This window comes from Ambystoma mexicanum, chromosome 8 (assembly GCF_040938575.1).
Source record: "Ambystoma mexicanum isolate Mex_15411 chromosome 8, UKY_AmexF1_1, whole genome shotgun sequence".
Lineage (NCBI taxonomy): Eukaryota > Metazoa > Chordata > Amphibia > Caudata > Ambystomatidae > Ambystoma > Ambystoma mexicanum.
This window is the reverse complement of record NC_090929.1, coordinates 488234866-488253853: the sequence shown is the minus strand read 5'-3', so window position 1 is coordinate 488253853 and position 18988 is coordinate 488234866. Positions and strand designations below refer to the sequence as shown.

At 44.7% G+C, this 18988-nt stretch overlaps 1 protein-coding gene across 2 annotated transcripts in view; it reads right to left on the bottom strand.

Moving 5' to 3' along the window:
- Nucleotides 1-18988, bottom strand: part of VWA1 (von Willebrand factor A domain containing 1) — a 332806-nt gene that overhangs the window by 254341 nt on the left and 59477 nt on the right. Inside the window, exon 1 of one of the 2 annotated variants that reach the window (XM_069610127.1) lies at nucleotides 2415-2448. The exons of the other annotated variant lie outside the window; for it this stretch is intronic. Coding sequence (XP_069466228.1) covers nucleotides 2415-2433 — 19 coding nt within the window. The 5' untranslated portion in view covers nucleotides 2434-2448. Of the gene's footprint in view, nucleotides 1-2414; nucleotides 2449-18988 lie in introns of those variants that run through there. 2 annotated transcript variants of the gene reach the window in all.

Here is an 18988-nt window from a genome sequence, read left to right as displayed (position 1 = left end):
CTGTTATTACCCCAAAGCGGTCTCGCGCTTTCCTCAGGGTGCCTGCCGCGTGCAGAATTGACTTGACCAGGGGCTGGGAATGGGAAATAAAGCTAGCGTCTGCAATTCTCTACTAGTAAAGTCCACTGGTTGGGGCCAGTAGTCCAAGTCAGTAACAGAAGAAGTGGAACTATGTTCCCTGCTGGCCTTTCCCCGCTCCCCACAAACCCCATCGCCATGCCCCCTCCCATGTGCCATAAAAACCCAGTGATCGAAGTGATCGGGAACCTTTGGGACCGGTGCTCCTCTACTTTTTTAAATTAAGTTTTACTGTTCCTATACTTTTATTTTAAAAAGAAACTGTTCTGGAATGGTTTCATTTTAATTTAAAAGTGTAGGAAGACTTGCACAGTCAGTGCACTGCACTTAACGTTCCCACAAAAAGTAAGTGCATATGTTTGGGGGTTTGTATTGTGTGTGGGAGGGGGCGTGGTGAAGGGGGTTTGTGGGGAGGCGGGGCAGGCCAGCAGGGAACATAGATCCACTACTTCTTTTTGTACACTTTAACCGCCATAAACAAATGTGCCTGCTGTTTAAGGGAACGTTCAGTGCAGTGCAAGTTTCAACTTCTCCCTACACTTTATTTTGAAGCAAAACCATTCCGGAACGGGTTCTTTTCAAAATAAAAGTATAGGAACAGTTCAACTTAAAAAATAAAAAAAAAAATAAAGAGGAGCACCGCTCCCGCCCACTTCGACCACTGATTGGGGCCTGAAACAAGTTCACAAATGTAAAACACAATGAACTGCAAATGCCAAAACCATTGGCTCTTCATGTTCTGAGTCATCTCCGGGAGGATAGCTCAGGAGCAATGAGCTTGCCTTGGAAACAAGACAATGCGGAGCAACACAGGATCGATTACTGTGTCCGTGTTTAGAAACCTATGGGTATTAAGCATGTTAAAATTATACAATTATCATAGTGAGAGGTACTCTTAACGTTAATTTTTCTCCTTCTAATTTGATTAATTATTTAATGTATTTTCAGGAATAGTGAAAACTTATGCTGTGTGGAAAATGTCCTGCTGTGAGGTGGGCATTATTGGTGAATGCCCACTCTGGATGTACATCTGGGGCCAGATTACAGAAACACTGCACTGGTGCAAGTGAAAAGTAGCACTGTGTTAGCACTAGGGTAAAGTTTGCCCTAGTGCAGAAACATTGAAACTGTATTTGAAAACATTTGCACCATGACAAGTGCCATTTTTCATGGTAAAAGTACTAGAGCAAAAATGTTCCTAGTGCCAAAAACATGCACTTTCAATGCACTTTTGTTGAAGGGCAAAGTTTTAGCACTAAGGCAACCTTTGCCCTAGCGATAATACGGTGCAACTTCGCACTTGCACCGGTGCAATGTTTTCGTAATCTGGCCACTGGTCTGCAAAGTTTGTCAACGTTGGGTGGTGAAAGTGCTGCGCCATCCATAAATACAATTTTTCCAGGTGAGAAATTGAACACCACTGCTATGGGCCCTATATATGAGGTAACTAGGTGATCCCATGTCACTGGGGACACCGTATTTCCTCCTGGGCTTTGATTTTATTTCGCTTTTACTTAAGTCTATTTTATTCAATTGAGGTGACCGAAGACTACAAACCCCAGAGTGCAATTGGCAGAGAAGTGAAAAACCAGGACTGGTGCATGAGGCTCTAGACTGCATGGAGTCATTTGATCACATTAACTATATAATACTGATATTTCTCTACTACATCTGAACACAGCAGCCTGAGGCCTGCCTCCTTGTTAGATGCGCACTGTGCTTTGGGTCTAAATACAAGTATGGCAGTGTGGAAAAAAGGTGGGGTCATGGATTCACACAACATCAGATTCCCAGTTTGCAAGAAAAAGTGCTAGAAAACCCCCAGCACTTAACTGGAATATTTTCATCACTTTACCTCCAACAATAGAGGAATTACCGCCGGTGGAATGATCACTGGTGGAATTGCCCGTCTGTGGTAATTCTGCCAAACCCCAATGGAGTCCATAACGAGGAATGGCGCCACCTTGCAATCAGGTCCTGAGGTGGCATTCTGGCGGTAACAGTAAGTGATTACCGTTAATTGCCACTGGCAATCCCGCCATACTCCTAATGAAGCCCTTTATCCAGATGCACACATCTGGATAATGCACACATTATCCCTTTATCCAGATGCACACATTTTTGGGATTAATAGGATAGTTTGTATTTTTTGAGCTGGGAACAAAATGTGACGTATTACATTGTAATATTTGTAAACATCTCCATACAATTTAAGTACTACCAGTATTTGCATACTGAACAAGCAGATCTATGAACCAAAATGTGTCCGCGCTCTGATGCCTGCAGGCAGCGCTATATAAATAAATAAATAAATATATAGTACAAGTCCAACCTACTTTGTACCACGGTCCCCATTTAGTGAAACATGGACACGGGTCTTCATTCTCTGTCGGCGGTAACATGCAGCCCTACAGCCCGAGGCCATCAAGGCAGACACCTGTTCAATAGAGTTTATTGATGGTGGTCCCTGGCGGGCAAGACACGTGCAGTGCCTTTGTCCTCGTCTCTGTTCTCTGAGACAGGCGGAAGCTGACTTTGTCAAGTTAGTCAAGCGGTGGCGAAATCTTCCGCCGTCCGCCAGTGTTGACAAGTTCCCTGGCATGTGCAGTGACGTCACCGAAGAAAGAAGGCCTTGAAACACATTAATCAGCCAGCGCTGCCCTGCCTGGGAGGACTCCCACCCCCGCCTGCTCCCTCACAAACAATGCCAGAGCCCATGGAAACGACTTGTCTGAATATGTACTTCGGCCTTTCACCAGTATGCAAATTTTGCAGACCTTTAGCACAGTCTGATTATTAATAGCTGGAAAGAGCTCTGTGGATTGAGAACTCGCGCCTCTAACGGTTTATTGAGAGGCAACCCTCAACACCAGGGCCCTTAGCAGCAGCAGCACCCTGGGCGAATAGGCTCCCCCACCCACCCCTCTCTGCGCACTCCTGTTGAACAGGGGGCGCTGCGGGGGCAGGACGTGCCATATTTTTTATACCTCCTCGCTCCGCGCTTCGCAGGGGGCTAATCACTGCAATAGAACGCTCTTGTTAATGCATGAGCGTCCTATTCCAATGCAAACTACCTTGCTCCTGCGTTGGAGCGAGGAGGTAGTCATGTGAATATGGTGCTGATGAAAAGCATGAGCACCCTATTGTTATTAAATGCTCCCGCTAATGCGGGCACATTTAATAACAAAACTGCACCTGCCGCGCCTTCTCCCACTACGCCAGATCGGGGGAGCCTTTTAAAAAGACTCGCCCAAGCTGGTGTGGCAGGGGGCTAATGGCACCCTGGGGGGCATGGCGCCCCAGGCTGTCACCTGACTCGCCCTGCCCTAAGGCCGGCCCTGCTCAACACAGGGAGTTCCTTCCATCCCTGATCTAAGTACCACACAATACACGGTTTAATGTCAGTTCTTTGTTCAGCCCTATTTCTGATGCATATCATAACCCTTGGATTCCTCCCCCTGAGCTACCAATGAGCCAAGAACCATGCCGGCGTACAGGAAATATATTTGCATTTATTTGGAGGATAGGTAATAGAAAATTGCTCTAAAATGTCTTACACCACTTTATCCATGGCACAACACAATAAACTTATCTCCACATAAATTACTCACAGAATTTGGTTGAGAAAATTCAAATCACAATATTTTACTTTATACACATTTCAAAACAAATGCTCATCAACACTGACCCCTGAATAAAATCACTCTACCTTTGCAAGGTTGTACAATTTTGGATTTCCTGCGCGCTTAAAAGGCTAGCAGTAAATAAACACTCTGTGATTTGGCAGCAGGTTTTTCAGACCCAGTCTCTACTTTGGTCTTTGTTGGGCAAGTCGGACATAAACATTGGGATGATTTAAGAATTTGGGATTTCCAACCGCTCCACTTAAAGGCCTGTGTTGGAGAAGTGGGCTGGTGAAAATTGGAATGATTTGGGAATTTTGGATTTCAGACCCCCTCCACTTTGTTGGGAAGATGGCAGTTTAGAGATTTAGTTTAGTTTAGGTACAAAGACACCCCTCTTCTTAAAAGAAGTCAGGGGTTAATAGGCAAAATAGGATTTCCCAATTACATTACAGTCTATAGTTTTCAGCGCACACTGGACATGAGCTTTGTTAATTTTGAATTTTAACAAAAATCACCCCGTGGTGTTCCGCCAAGGGGAAATAAGAAATAAATACTTTTAGATAAATAGGCTGCCCACTATGGGCAGAGCAAGCATGAAAATGTTTTTTTTTTGTACTGGCATATGTTGTGGGAAAAGTCATCATGACAATTTGTTGCAAAATGCTCCTGTGCACTGTTTGTGACTTTCATCCATTGGATTTGGTCATGAGTTCCCCAACAAAATCAATTGCAAAATGTGTGACTTTTTATCCCTTTTTTCACAGCAAGTGTGCTGTAAAAAAGCACCATTTCAACCCATTATTTTAAACATTTCCCAAGCAGGAGAACCCCCCTGAAATCCCCTTGGTTGCTTTAGGCTCCCGTTCTGCGCAAAGTCGCTCCCACATATGTGTGGAAATCATATATGCTCCTCCAATGAAACAATTCACCAGCCGCCACTGTGAGAGGCTGTGCCCCCTTAGTAAATGGACACAAGAAACCCCAGAGATGTTAAGACATTGTTAAACCTAATCAATGAGGTGCAGCTTGATTCCTCTAGCAAGGGACGACATCTGAGCATACATTCTCTGACTTCCACAGACTTACCCTCTCAACCCCCATCCTTACCTTATTTTTACCATTTTTAAACTTTTATTTTTATTTTTTTACTTTAGTTCGCTTTCTACTCCAATAAAACATTTCCCTTCGTATGAACCTCAATTTTTTTCACCCGTCCTTAAGAAGTAAACTCATAGAACAGATATTTGAAAATAGTTTCTAAGTTCCTCCAGGCAGGTGACCCGTTTGTATACTGCATGAGCCAGCAGGAATTTCATCCTTCTGAGGATGATACATTTAGTTGCTCCTACCTTTCAACCAAGGCAGGGTTATACGAAGCACCAAATATAGCTACAAGTCATCTTAAACCGCATGGGACCTTTACCAGCCCTCTAGCAGGATAAGAGGGAGCAGCAGGGGTCAGCCATGTTCTACCTAATCGTGAAGGGGAAAGACAACTGAAGCAATGTGTGTCTGTTGGCAAGCCTCACATTTCAAGACTCCTCACCCTCTTCCTCCCTGTGGTGACCTTGTGGCACAAGCCTCAGGCCGAGGGGTGTAAGTGAAGAAATTGCACTAGGACATGGGTTTTGACTGTGTAAGAAGTCTCCATGCCAAACCATCTCTACACCCTCACTCGCAAAATGAGCCAATTGTGCTGCAGGTTTGGCGGTATTACCTCCAGCAGAATTACCAGTTGTGTCAGAGTGAAGAAGAAAGGCTCAGACACGATGGCAGCGTCTTTTTGGGCACAGACATTTATTAATCAAGAAAGGGTTGGAAAAAAGGCCTCTATCCCAAAAGCTAAGAGGGGTTTCCCTGTCTCAAAGAAAACAAATTGCCAGGATGTCCAAAACCAAACTGTCTGTCAGTGTCGTGTTTCAAAAGCCTACCTCTGTCCCTTACACTAACAACTTACACCAACTGTGCAAGGATGATCTCATCCCAAAGTAAAGTGTTCATGAAAGTTACAACAAACAGAAAAGTTCCCAGTCTTTTGGTCAAAAGGTGATGAAATGAACAATGTTAATACGTATAGGACTCCAAGGCTAGGTTTGTGTTACTTTGCCCTAGACGTCTTCTACTGTCAATCCCTTTTGGGCTTCTGAGCCCTGTATCATTTTAGGTAAATGTCACAATTCTTTTATCCCATCAACTTGGCACACTTCCCTACCAAGCATAGGATTATGTTATTTTTTCTTCGAGGTTCCTTGACCCCCTTGTTCTCAACTTCTTATCTGGGTGCAGGCCCCAGGCTCGCAAAGACGTGAACAGCTTGGTTTACTCCTGCCAAGCCGTTGTCCTCTCATGGACTGCCTCTCTTCCTCTTACACGGTCCCAGACCCTCTTGTTCCTCATTTCTTAAGGGTTTGCTTTTCACATGGGTGTGAGTCCTAGCCTCGAAATGTAGGGTCATATTTGCTTGGCTTACTCCTCTGCCAAGCATACAACTTTTCCTTGTTTGCTCTTTCTTCAATTAGGGCCTCAGAGCCTCTTATTCTTGGTTTCTCACATGGGTGCGGGTCCCAGACTCGCACTTCGTTGTCATATCTGTTTGGTTCACTCTCCTGCCAAACAAACCATTCTTCTCTCTTGGTTGTTCTCATGGTCCCAGACCCTTCGGTCTCCCTCTGACTTTCAAAGGGGTTTATTCTCAGATTACCATGATTTGATCGAAAGTGAAATGTCTGAGGGAGAAAAAAATGAAAGTTATGTGACAGAAAATAACTTTCTGGTTTCCCTCCCGCTGACATTTCTGACAACCCACTGCCCCCCACCCCCTAACTTACCTCTTGGTGGCACACCTCCGTGTGTACTGCCGTCTCCTGCATACCTCTGCGATGCCGGTTCCCTTCACTTACGTGAATGGGAGCCAGCGCTGCAGGGTCCTCTTTTTCTTCTTCCAATCTTTATTCAGTATGAAGCGGGGGGACCCCCACAGCCCTGATGGCATTATAGGATTATAGTGAACAAGGGTGCGTGCAGCCCCCGCAGCCCTTGTTCACTTAAATGACACTGAATGGGGAATTTAGTCGACATTTTCAGGTGTTGTAATTTTCGTACAGCCGATTTTCGAATAAATCTCCCATTCGTTTTTCTTTCTTTCTCCCAGACCATTCTGTTCACTCTGACTTTCAAAGGGGTGCAGGTACCAGACTCGCAGCCGCTTCTCAGGGTCCCAGACCCTCTTGCTCCAACTTATTGGTGCACCCCCTTGCTTTCCCAGAACTTCAATGCCTCTCATGTAACCTGCATACCTGTCAGCTTCTTCGTTGTAGGTACCAGCGTTTACCGAACAGCGATGTTGTTTCTCGAGGCTCTGGTAGTGTGTGGGTGAGCAGCGGGGTCTGCACCAGCTCTGCGGATGTCTGACTCTGTCCGGCTGTGCGTCAGTCCTCGTGGATGCTTCCATGGGGCCTGGGGTGTCCAGAGGTTTGTTTTGGCAGCAGCGTGAGTGACCAGGTTTGAGTTCCCCTTTTCCTCCATCCACAGCTTCCCATTTGGCACACGTCCGCTCGCCCAGTGCACAGTTCCCGCAGTTCCTCCTCAGAGGATCATTTTCTTCTTGCGTCCAACTGATCTTACTTTACACTCCCGCGCTGGAGTTTGAGGCAACGAGATCCCATGAGAAGCTAGACCGCCCACGTTGATCATTCAAAGTGATCCTCGTACTCTATCATTTCTTCACAGTACTTCTTTTAAACCCTGATGTAAAGTACTTAGTTGGTATTTCAGTCCTGTCAAGTATATTAGTCTGACTTCTTTGACAACAGAACATATTAGCTCTGGATAGAGGGAGGAGGAGGAGGAGGAGGACTGACTATTGGAGAAGGGGTTGGTGGTATGAGGTTGGGACATTCTGCGTCACCTGAGAATAGTCATCCCTAATTCCATAGGGGGCTTCCTTCCCCAAGTGATCCTCCCTCAATGCACCACACCATGGGGATTATTGTACTGTGGACGCAGGGTCCTAGTCCCATGGGGATGGTCTCCCAGTAAGGAAGAAAAGTATGACATCCTCACAATCATCACAGGTGGTAATTCCACAGATTTTTGGGGTTAAAGTGGAGGATTCACCAGCACTTTAACACCAAATATCGGTGGTAATAACGCCAAAAATCCCCAATGGAGCCTTATGTACTCCATAAAATGGGGATTTACACTTCCAAACCGCCACTTGTAATCCGAAATACATTTTTTCGTTTGGCTTTGAACGTTTTTTAACCCTTCCTTTGTCCTCTATTGAGAGGGGGTGTCCGCTCAGATCTCCCTTGGTCACACACACTACAATGCCCCCTTATTACCCACTCACCTCATTTGCCCCAGTATATTTTGCGGGGACTTTTGAAATTGGAATTACAAATCTACTTCTGTAATGTGGTGGCTTGAAGGATCACTTGACACAGGTACCTTGTGTGACGGGCTTTATTATCTACAGTCACACTGACATGAGACCACATAATACAATACACAGTAAACTGTGTAACCACCACAGTTGCATCACTGCTGTGGAATTGCTTGTCATTGAAGTGACTCTCATGTAATGTCTAAGAGCAACCACAAGCACTGCAGGGTGATGTTGTGTAACTGGGCTCCAAAGTCTGCTCATAGTTGTAGCTGATGGTAAGGGCCGCAAGCTGCCTCTGCAGCAGGAGCACCGGGACACTTCCGCCGCCTTCACAGTCTGCTCCGACACTGGCGTGCGATCCTGCGGATGTACGAATGTATGATTCTGTAGCCGCAGCAGAACAGAAGACTCTGGGATTGGCTGCAAGATGCAACACTACTCAGACATGGAAGTGTAATATAAATCATTGGTACACCGTACCGCTAATTCTTTAAATTTTTACAGAGCGTACCTTTAGTTCAAAGGCTCAAGAAACGCATCCTTGACACTTTGGGCCTAATTCACAGAAGCATTTTATAATGGCAAAACCCCATAGGAAAACGCTCTGTGAATCAGGGCCTTTGTCTTTCTCCTGAACCAAATATAGGGCCTCATTACGAGGTTGGCGGTAGGACCCATCAGTAGGCGGCGGGCCACCGCCGACCCCGTGATATTGTTTCTGCCACCTGATATCCTGGTGCCACCGGGATATCACGGCAGGTGGCAGAACAGTAAATCCCCATTCCTGTGGAGTCCGATAGGACTCCATGGGGATGGGGTCACTGAAGCACTGGCACTGTGACGGTGCCGGTAGGGGTCTGAACTCCTCGCAGGTCGGGCCTGCCAGGAGTTCCATGCCCTACCGGCAAACTCGCAGTTTGGTGGTCCGGAACGGATGTCGGTAAATTGCTACCGGCACCCTTAATTCCGGACCGCCAAACTTGTAATAATGTCATAGAATCGTCTCAGGCTGGACATTCAAGCACTGTCCATTTCCCAAGTCACATCTAGGCAGACCCACACACAGCGTCTGTGGCTCTGCAGGTCGTTAAGGTGCTCATGTTGCAATTTATCAGTGGCAAAGCCTTTCATATGCATGATGAAACATGTCGAACTCAAAGAGCTCCCAAAACACCAGTTACCTTGCACATCTGTGCTAGTTAAAGTGAGCAACACAAAGTGCCCATTTTATAGATGTATTGATTTCCATGATGTATATTATCTTGATATGCAAAACAATAAAGTTCCTTTAAGTCTCTAATCAAATGTTAACATCATTAATAGACGTGTTGGAAGTTTTGTGGCAAAGAATCTGCATATCTATCTTTGTTTATCACACAACTTGTATTACCTGTCTTAAATCAGGGAAAGAACTGTGGGGTTAACTAGGTTTTTCAGGTTGCCATTTTCTTGCATTATAGTTTACCACTCAGGATGTAAATATTAAAGCCACAATTATATTATTTTGGCTTAATATGTTGCTATAAGGATTTACATGGTGTCATGTGGCTTTATTTGTAAGTCAACTCTATAAGACATTAGACCTCGAAATCTAACTGTTTGAGCCAAAATGTGTGATCCTGGTCACCCCCGCCCAACTGCCCCCCTCCCAAGATGCACTCCCACCCCAGCAATCTGTCCGACCAGCTCACTCCATCCTTTTTGGATGCAGCCAGAGTACCACTAGTTTCTTGTTTCCACTTCCACTCATGTCACTACTGCAACTCGTCACGGTAAAAGCAGATACGCTTCCGAGTCACAGACCGGATGTGAATTGCTGCATCCTGACCCTAAAATGGCGAGGTTGTCTCTACAGCTCCCTGAGAAGCAATCCACGTCAGAGAGGGATGGGCACCCTTCGGATGGGGAGAGTCTCCCTCCAGCTCCCGGAGAAGCTCTCGGGATGGTGAGGATCCCTCTCCAGCTCCCTGAGAAGCAGTCGACATCAGTCAATATTTTAACTAGCTTGAAAGCAGACAGACCCTGACGAAGGATAGCTGAGTATCCGAAATGCATTGGCCAGTTGATCTGTTTTGGCCTGTTTTTTTTATCTTTTGTATTTGATACTGATCACTCATTAAAGTGGTTGTTTATGTATTGACTCCAGAGTTTGTTGGTACTTGAGCATGACTGTCAGTTAATGTATTGAGTACTACGCCTGGAGCGTGTACCGGCTGTGAGCACAGAGCATTATTGCTAGCTCGCTATAATATTGTATCTACCCATGTGAATCCCTGTAGCCATTCCCACCCATTTTCTTCCCTGCCCTGCCCAAAACACATTTGAGTTAGCTTTATCAAGTAGTAACATCGAACTTTGAGCCTGCCAGTGTTATTTCAAATCAGTCTTCTGAGAGTTCATTACTAAATAGGAGCTGTAAGCGCGCTACTGGTGTAATGAAATACCCTAACCAAGTATGCCTTCATCAACACCATGTGTGTCCTTTACTGATTCCTGTTAGAAACATTAGCAAAGGCACCAGTTTTGGCTAGTGTATAGGTAACAGAAAGGCATTTGCTTGCCAGTGCTACTATATGCACAGGTACTCGCACCATTTGCAGCTGCTACCATTAAAGGCCTGCATTACATATCAATACATAATAATTCAGCAGTACCCGGCAAATACCTATCCCATGCCTACCCAAAAGCCTAAACTGTTGCATTTGTTTGGAACTGGGGCAGTGCATACCAGTCCTCCAATCCTACATTGTTAACACAATGTAAACCCCACACTGACCGTAAGGGCTAAGTATTAAAATAAAGTAAGCATGGTCAGAATGAAAGAGTCATTCATTTGATTGCAACTATCAACATATCATATTGTAAAAATATCCTAATAGTTAGATAATGATTCCATATGGTCTACCACATAAATTGCCTTTCCCTGCAGAACATAGCATTGTCAGTAGGAGATAATTTGCTAGTAATACTGCAGAACTGGTCCGGTGTTGCTCCATGATAAAGTGGCCCTTAGTACAATTTAGCAATCCATTGCTTTGAAGATCAACACCTGTTGTTCAGAGACATACTCTGGTCTACAGGGACTCATCCAGTGACTTTTAGGAAGTACCCACCCATTTCCGTATAGACCTGCCTGCCTCGGATCTAGCCGAATGACAGGAAGTCAAGCTGTCAATTTCCTGGCTATGCATGTCCTTGCCCCATCCCCATGAAATCAGCTGCCTCTTTGATCCACACCTGAAAGCTCGGGAAATGGCGGAAGTCACATAACTGAACCTGTGCCCACATCCTGCACGATGGTTTATCACTTCCTTAATTTGAGATCCTTCGGTGAGATAAATATCAAACGCTGGCTGATGCACTTAAAATCAGAGAGTTCACACGTATTTCAAAGCACGCATGTTGACATTTTTTAATAGAACGGTAGGGACAAAAAGTTGGAAACTGCAATTAAAGGTCTGAAAGCCTATCTGGAATATTGTATCTATTTTCAAAGGCAGAATAGGGCCAGTAGCTCCAAGTACTGGGGGCTAGAATTGGCGTATTTGGTCCAGTTTTTGCAGACCCAAACTCGTATCTTATTTTGAAGCACCCCTATGGAGCATTGTATCCAGTTATGGGGGCCCCATCTGGAGTATGGTGCCAAGCTTTCAATGGCCCATACAAAGTATTTTGTCCTGTTCTATAGGGCATACCTGGCGATGATGACCAGTTCTAAAAGTTCCATTTGGAGTATTGTGCCCAGGTGTTGAGGCTCCATCTGGAGTATGGTGCCAACCTCTCAAGCACCCATGCAGAGTATTATGTCCTATTCTAGAGGCCACATTGGGCAACGATGGCCATTTCTGAAAGTTCCATGTGGGGTATTGTGCCCAGGCCTTGAGGCCCCATCTAGAGTATGATGTCAAACTCTCATGCAACCATATTGAGTACTATTTCCTATCCTAGAGGCCATACTGTTTCTGCGCTATGATGGCCAGCTCCAAAAGTTCCATTTGGCGTAGTGTGGCCAGGTCTGGAGGCCCCATCTGGAGTATGGTGCCAACCTCTCAAGGACCCATATAGAGTATTTTATCCTGTTCTAGAGGGCATGCCTGGCCATGATGACCAGCTCTAACAGTTCCATTAGGAGTATTGTGCCCAGGCCGGGAGGCCCCATCTGGAGTATGGTGCCAACCTCCCAAGGACCCATATAGAGTACTATGTCCTATTCTATAGGCCATATTGGGCTATGATGGCCATTTCTGAAAGTTCCATGTGGTGTGTTGTGCCCAGGCCTGGAGGCCCCATCTAGAGCATGATGTCAAGCTCTCATGGAACCATATTGAGTATCCTGTCCCTTTTTTAGAGGACCGTATCTGGATTGTGATGACCAGTTCAGAAATTGAATATTGTGCCCAGGTCTGGAGGCCCCATCTGTAGAATGGTGTCCTTTTCTTCTAGCCACAATTCAGGTAGGATTAAGACAGATTCCAGACTGGCCAAGAGATGGGTGCAAGCTCACAAATATAAAAACAAACATTCACATGGAGGAAAGTGAGGGAGATGGGGTATACAAGAGGGTGCATTTTTAGCTTAAGGTTACCCCTAAAACTAGGGGTCACAAGAGGACAGTGGGTTCAGGAGTACCATTACAAATTTGTTTTCATATAAAGAATAGTGAATGCATGGACGAGCGTGCCAGAGGAAGCGGAGCAGACAACAGTACATGAAGGAGATCATTTCTGAAACAGCTGCAGGGGAGAATAGCGCCAAGAAAGCGCAGGGTAGAACACGTTAACACCATGTAGAGTGTGTGTACAGGCCATGAAGGACAGTAGGCAGACCCAAAGAGCCTGGTGGGTTCTTCTCCATCATGGCATGTTCCTGCAAAATAAACATTGCATTTTCCAGTAGAACCGATAATGGTTCAGAACAGTTACAACTGGCTAAAGGAAAAAGCAATACATTTTGAGACCTGGTTGGCAACTGCCTTCCCTTTATACAACAGGAGTGACCTTATTGGCATACCAAGCCTGAAAGCAACTTGGCAGTGAAAGAACTGTGCGACAGTCGAGCTTTGGGTGTGGCTGTTCGGCGACCACATTGACTGACTGATGGGGACATTCCAAGATCTTCCAATTGTTCAGTGCCTCTGAACACATGGCAAGTCTATGTGGTTAGAGCAAGTAAGGTTCTGCTGGGTGATTTCAGCTCCAGAAACATGATTCGTAAATGGGTTTGCTGTCTTGAAAGGTTTAGTGAATCATTTTCTCGTGTCAATGGCAACGGATAAGACAAGAAGAAGGAGTATGCCTATGCGTTCCGAGACCCTGATTGCGTCCATTTGATTTTTGAGATCTCGTAGGGCCGTTTCTGTAATATGCTTGGGGTGGAAGCGTGATTGCCTCATTCCAAGCAAGTGGTTGAACTCCAGGAACAGGTATACTTGGGTGTAGGCCATGCAGTCCAGCATCTTGAGGAGAAAGGGTACTGTGGTGATTGGCCGATAATTGGTTGGGATGGTTGGATCAAGGGTAGATTTATTTTATTAGTGGGGTGATCCATGCTGACTTGATATTGGGTGGGACTTCATTGGTAAGAAACGAGGCATTGACAAAGCTTGTTATGAGAGGGGCCAAAGTGGGGGCTCAGAGTTTTGACTATGTGTGCTGGGCAAGCATCCCCTTGCAGTTGGAAGGTTTTAGTGAGAGTATGGCAGTAAGCACCTCCTCTTGAGTGACAGTGTTGAAATTGAATGGGGCAATGCTGCCAGTATTGACCTTAGGTTTGGAGTTGAACGTGGTGACGGCGGGTGTTTTGGAGGAGAGGTTGGCTCTTTTGGTACTGATTTTCACGTGTACCCACTAGAGTTTCAGCGCTAGGGCATTTTGTATGGTGGTGCACCAAGTTTTGTTGGCGATGAAGGTGGATGCAATAGGTACAAGTGTCTCGAATTCTCTTAGGATGGCAAAGAGCTCTTTGTTATTGGAGCCAGCATTAATGATGCGTTTATTATGTGCATTGGCTTTGGTGGTGATGACTGCTGTTTTGTATTTGTGTGCTGCTTTGGAAAGGGTGATGCAGTTGCTGGAGGAGGGCTTTTTGTGTGGAGGTGTTCCAGAGCTCTTTTGTTCCTGTGCAAGGAGATAAGGTCTTTGTTGAACCGGGCATTGCAAGTGAAGACGTGCATTTGTGAACATCGCAGCTTTGTAGGAAACCATATAGCAAGGGCACCTTTGGTGCAACACTATTTAGAAAAACACCATACAAAGGACAACTTAAAAAGGGCAGTGCTGATAAAGATTGTGCTTCCTGGTATTATAACTGCAGAGGGGATTCTGATTAGATTTGGACAGCATTGGCTTTAGGATTCCACAAATTTCACATGTGATATGATGTGCTAAATGGTCCTGTTGTCAGTGTTTATATTGAAATACAGGGTCGGACTTGGGCATAGAATTGTCTCGGGCACCAATGAAAAAGTGGCCAACAGTTGCACATGGCAATTCATTCCTTTTGTGACAGACTGTTTCATTAGTACCCAAGAGGGAGGTTATTGATAAAATGTGATGCAAACTGTGCATTTTAAAGGATATTTATTCAGTAAGACTGGTTAAAACTACTAGCAGCATGGTGAAGTAATTTATCAAACTGGCCAACATGAGCCAAAAAAAGTGGATCACTTTGACCCACTAAACTGGCCCACACTAGCATTTTGTGTTTTTGGTTCGGGCATTGCCCTGTTCCCCTATACGTCAGTCCAAGCCTGGAAACATATATCTTTGCATTTATATATATATGACAAGGTCAAGCTCTTGTGTTTACATGCGATTCAGACCATTGCGATTTGTGATTATACGGATTTCATAGTAAAAACGTCCTATGTAATATTTTGAATGGCATATGCCGAGGAGTTTCAACTTACTGATCCTCCTCACAAACCTACAACCCGGAAGCACATTCCAGCGGTAAATATTTACTGCTATGCCGGCATTTGATTGTTGAAAAGGTTTACCCACTTTGTACAATACATAGCACTATCCTGTGTGCTGAGCCTATACAGTTTATTCCAAAATACAACACACTATGTATATGTACACATCATGCCTGTTGTTTGATGATGCCGTCTCACAATGGGATAGGGGTGCTTTTACCGTGGCGGAAAGGTCCGCGACAGAAATGACCGCATGAGAAATGTACGATATACATAAATGTTCATACAGTTCTCATGCTGACATTTGTTGTAAAACAACCCCAAAACCTAACCCCTGCCCACACCACCACCCCCACCCACACCCGCACCCCCTACTTACCTTTCACCTCAAAGTGCAGTGTCCTTGCAACGCTGGTTCCCTTTCACTTCCGTGATCCAAAGATCCGACGCCGCAGGGCCTTTTTCCTTTTTCCTTTTTTTTTATTTCTTTTTTTTTGTCGCGCAGGGGTCTTTCTCGAAAGCCTGGTCACTATACTGTAAAGTATGGTGAGCAGGGTGCTGCGAGGGCCAACCCTGCAGACCCCACAGCTACATATATATATATATATATATATACATATATATATATATATATTCAATGAAAAAACGTTGTTAAAGGGACGTTATGGTTAAGTTGCACTAATAAAAACCTATGAAATTCAGTAAAAAAACATTGTTAAAAGGACGTTCTGGTTACAAGTAAAATCGAAAACCCCCTGAAATTCGCCAGTTATGGTAAACTAAGCAACCATAACTCGCGCCACCACCGTGCACTGCTAAGACTAACACCCAGGACATCAAAGATGACATCACAAATATCATTGATATTTTTTTTAGTCCAACTTAACCATAGCGTCCCTTTAACAACGTTTTTTCAGTGAATATCATGGGTTTTTACCAGTGCATGCTATTTTCCTACAACTTACCAATATCATACTTACCAAATATAACAATATTTGTGTCCAATTTACAAAGTGTCACAAAGTGTCACGTTAAAACTCTGCCATTTCCCACCTTCTAGAATCATTGTTAACACTTCTATACACTTTTTGCAACTATTTCAACTAGTTTTGCACCCGTAGATATCTACAGACATCTGGCTTCATTGCAGACCTTCCGGACATTGCCACATGACCATACGCTGGCGTGCGGCATGATGACGTGTCCGAGAACCCGTCTGTACTTTACGATAAGATCCGTCCTTCGCGGACAGTTCAGAACTGCATTTTATACTGATCTAGGAACTTTCAACTATCTATCCAATCTAGGACACAGTACATACTTGGAAGAATTTTATCAAAACTGCTATTTATCTTAAAAATGGCATCAGTTATTGCCATCCCTCATCCCCAAGAGCCATCACCACCACCAGCTGGAGGACCTTCAAAACAAAAAAAAGCACTGTACTTTCAAAGACAATGAAGAGGACCAAGAAGATGAGGTAGAGGAAGTGACTACTTCTAGCACCAAGATCGAATCATGGGTGTACCAGTTCTTTGCTACTGTTGTGAGTGTACCAATGGCTAAAGCTACCAAAGTGAAATGCACTGAGTGCAATTTTGTACGCAGTCGCAGACTACCTAGACAGTACTCCTACGGGACCACCTCCATGCGCCGCCACACCAAATCCAATGACGGCAATGCTCTCAGAAAGGTTATTCCTTTCTCCGCAAGTAGTGAGCTGTCTTCCTCCACCTCATCTTCCTCAACAAATACGTAACCACACAGTCTGATGTCTGCGGGCATTGGTGCGTTATAAATAAATAAATAAATAAATAAATAAATAAATAAATAAATAAGGCTACGGACCATTATTGTCCATTGCAGCCCCTGAAATGGGGGATAAAGGCCACTAGCACCCCTGGTTCCCAAAGCGGGAACCTAGGGTGCTAAAACATAGATTTTTCTTCCTATAGCGGGACGCCTGTGGCGTCCCGTTGTAAGAAGGAAAGATTATTCTTCTTACAGCGGGACGCCTGAGGCGTCCCGCTGTGGGAAGGACAATCCTTTTCCAAGACAGCCAACATGGAAAGAGAAGGCGTGGCTCCATACACAGCCCCTCTTCCCTTGCCATGGCAGCCCACAAAACCCTATGAACATATCACCACAAGCACTTTTTTCCCTTTCAAACCTATCCTACCTTCGAATATCTTTACCACATAGCCGGTCCCAGGTAGACATAGCCACTTTAACACCATTTTTCATCCCTAGCGGTCATGGCCAGTAGCCAGATTGTCCGTGCAATAACCTTATGCCATGACCCAGACAATCTGGCTACTGCCCACGGCTATACCTCAGTCACCAAAGGTATATGACTATTTTTTGTACCTACATTATTACACTTGTCAAAAAATAAAACACAGGCACATTTCCAAAACCATGCTTTAATGTCCTTGCCAATGCTCCTCACGAGTTTGCTCGAAATTCGCCCATGTTTTTTTTTTTTTAAAGTGTCAAAATGTATATACATACAAAAGTCAAATAACTTAGCCCACACTCGACAAAATCCATTCAGTCTTTACACAAATATTGAAGTTTTGGTCTACAATCTTTCTCAAAACTTTTGTCCACATTCGTCAAATAGCAACAAAGTTATAAGCCATCAAAGAATGTTGAGACCCACCCTCTAATTTCACCCCCTCTTGAGCAAATCCCACCAAACTTTACAAAACTATTTATATCTAGATCCAAAATCGTTTTGCCAAATGTTGTACAGATTTGTCAAATGACACCACATTTATATGCCTTTACAATATTTTCAGACCCTCCCTCTATTTTTGCCCCCTCTCGACAGAATCCCAAAAAAATTTGCAAAACCATTCTGGATTAGTTCTAGAATAAAATTGCAAATTACATGCAATTTCATTGAGTGGTGCAAAAGTTATAAGCCATCCAAAAACTGCTTTTCCCCAACCTTGTAATGCAGAAATAGGTACAGATGTCCTAGGACATCTGAAGTGTCCGCGAACACCACAGGACTGTCCCAGGACATCCAGAGTGTTTGCGGACATTCGGGGGGTGAAGCAACCCGTTTTTTGGCTTCTTATGGCCATATCCAATCAAATCCTCACCTCCCCCCCACATCCCCAGAGATTGTTTGTCGAGTTTAACAAGTGAAATGCTGCTTTTTTTTAAAAAAGTTTTCACCGCGCTGTTCGCGGACCCCAAAAAAGTCCACGAATCCAAGATGGCGGGCGTTTCAAGAAAACAGATGCATTTCACGTTTTCTCACCATCCAATCAGTGGACGCGTCCCGGTGTTCACGGACTACGCAAAAGTCTGTGAAATATTCTGGTCAATCGGAGGCCAATCCGCAGACAGCACAGCCAATCAGAGGCCAGTCCGCGGACCAAACAGGGAAGTGAGTCCGCGGAGCGGACATAGATATCACTAATTTTTTTGCTTTACATTTTGGTAATTTAAAAAGAAACTACTGGACAGATTTACACCAAATAAAATAAGCACGCTTTCGGGACCAAGCAGCCGCTCCTGCTGCAAATTTGGTGGAAATCCGTCCAGCGGTTTGGGCTGTAGGCATGAGCAAAGTTTGTTCCCATTATGTCTATGGGAAAAAAATAAATTTTGGGACCCCCCTATAACTTTGCCCCCCCTGGACCAAACCTCACCAAACTTTGCAAAAAAATCCAGAGTGGGCCATATACTTTTTTTTGCAAAGTCTGGTGTGGTTTTGTCCGGTTGGAGCGAAGTTATAAGCCGCTCAAAAAGTGCTCTTCCTATGGAAACAGTAACTTAACCATGTAATATATATATATTTGTTTTCTTCTGGTCAGCTTCGGGGCAACTCCCACTCACTATACTGTGAAGTACCGTGAGCTGGTTGTTGCGGGGAACACCCCCGCAACTTTTTTTTTCTTTTTCGGGTCAGCTGTGGGGGTGTCCCCCACAACCCCCGCTCACTATACTCTACCGCAGCCTTTGGTT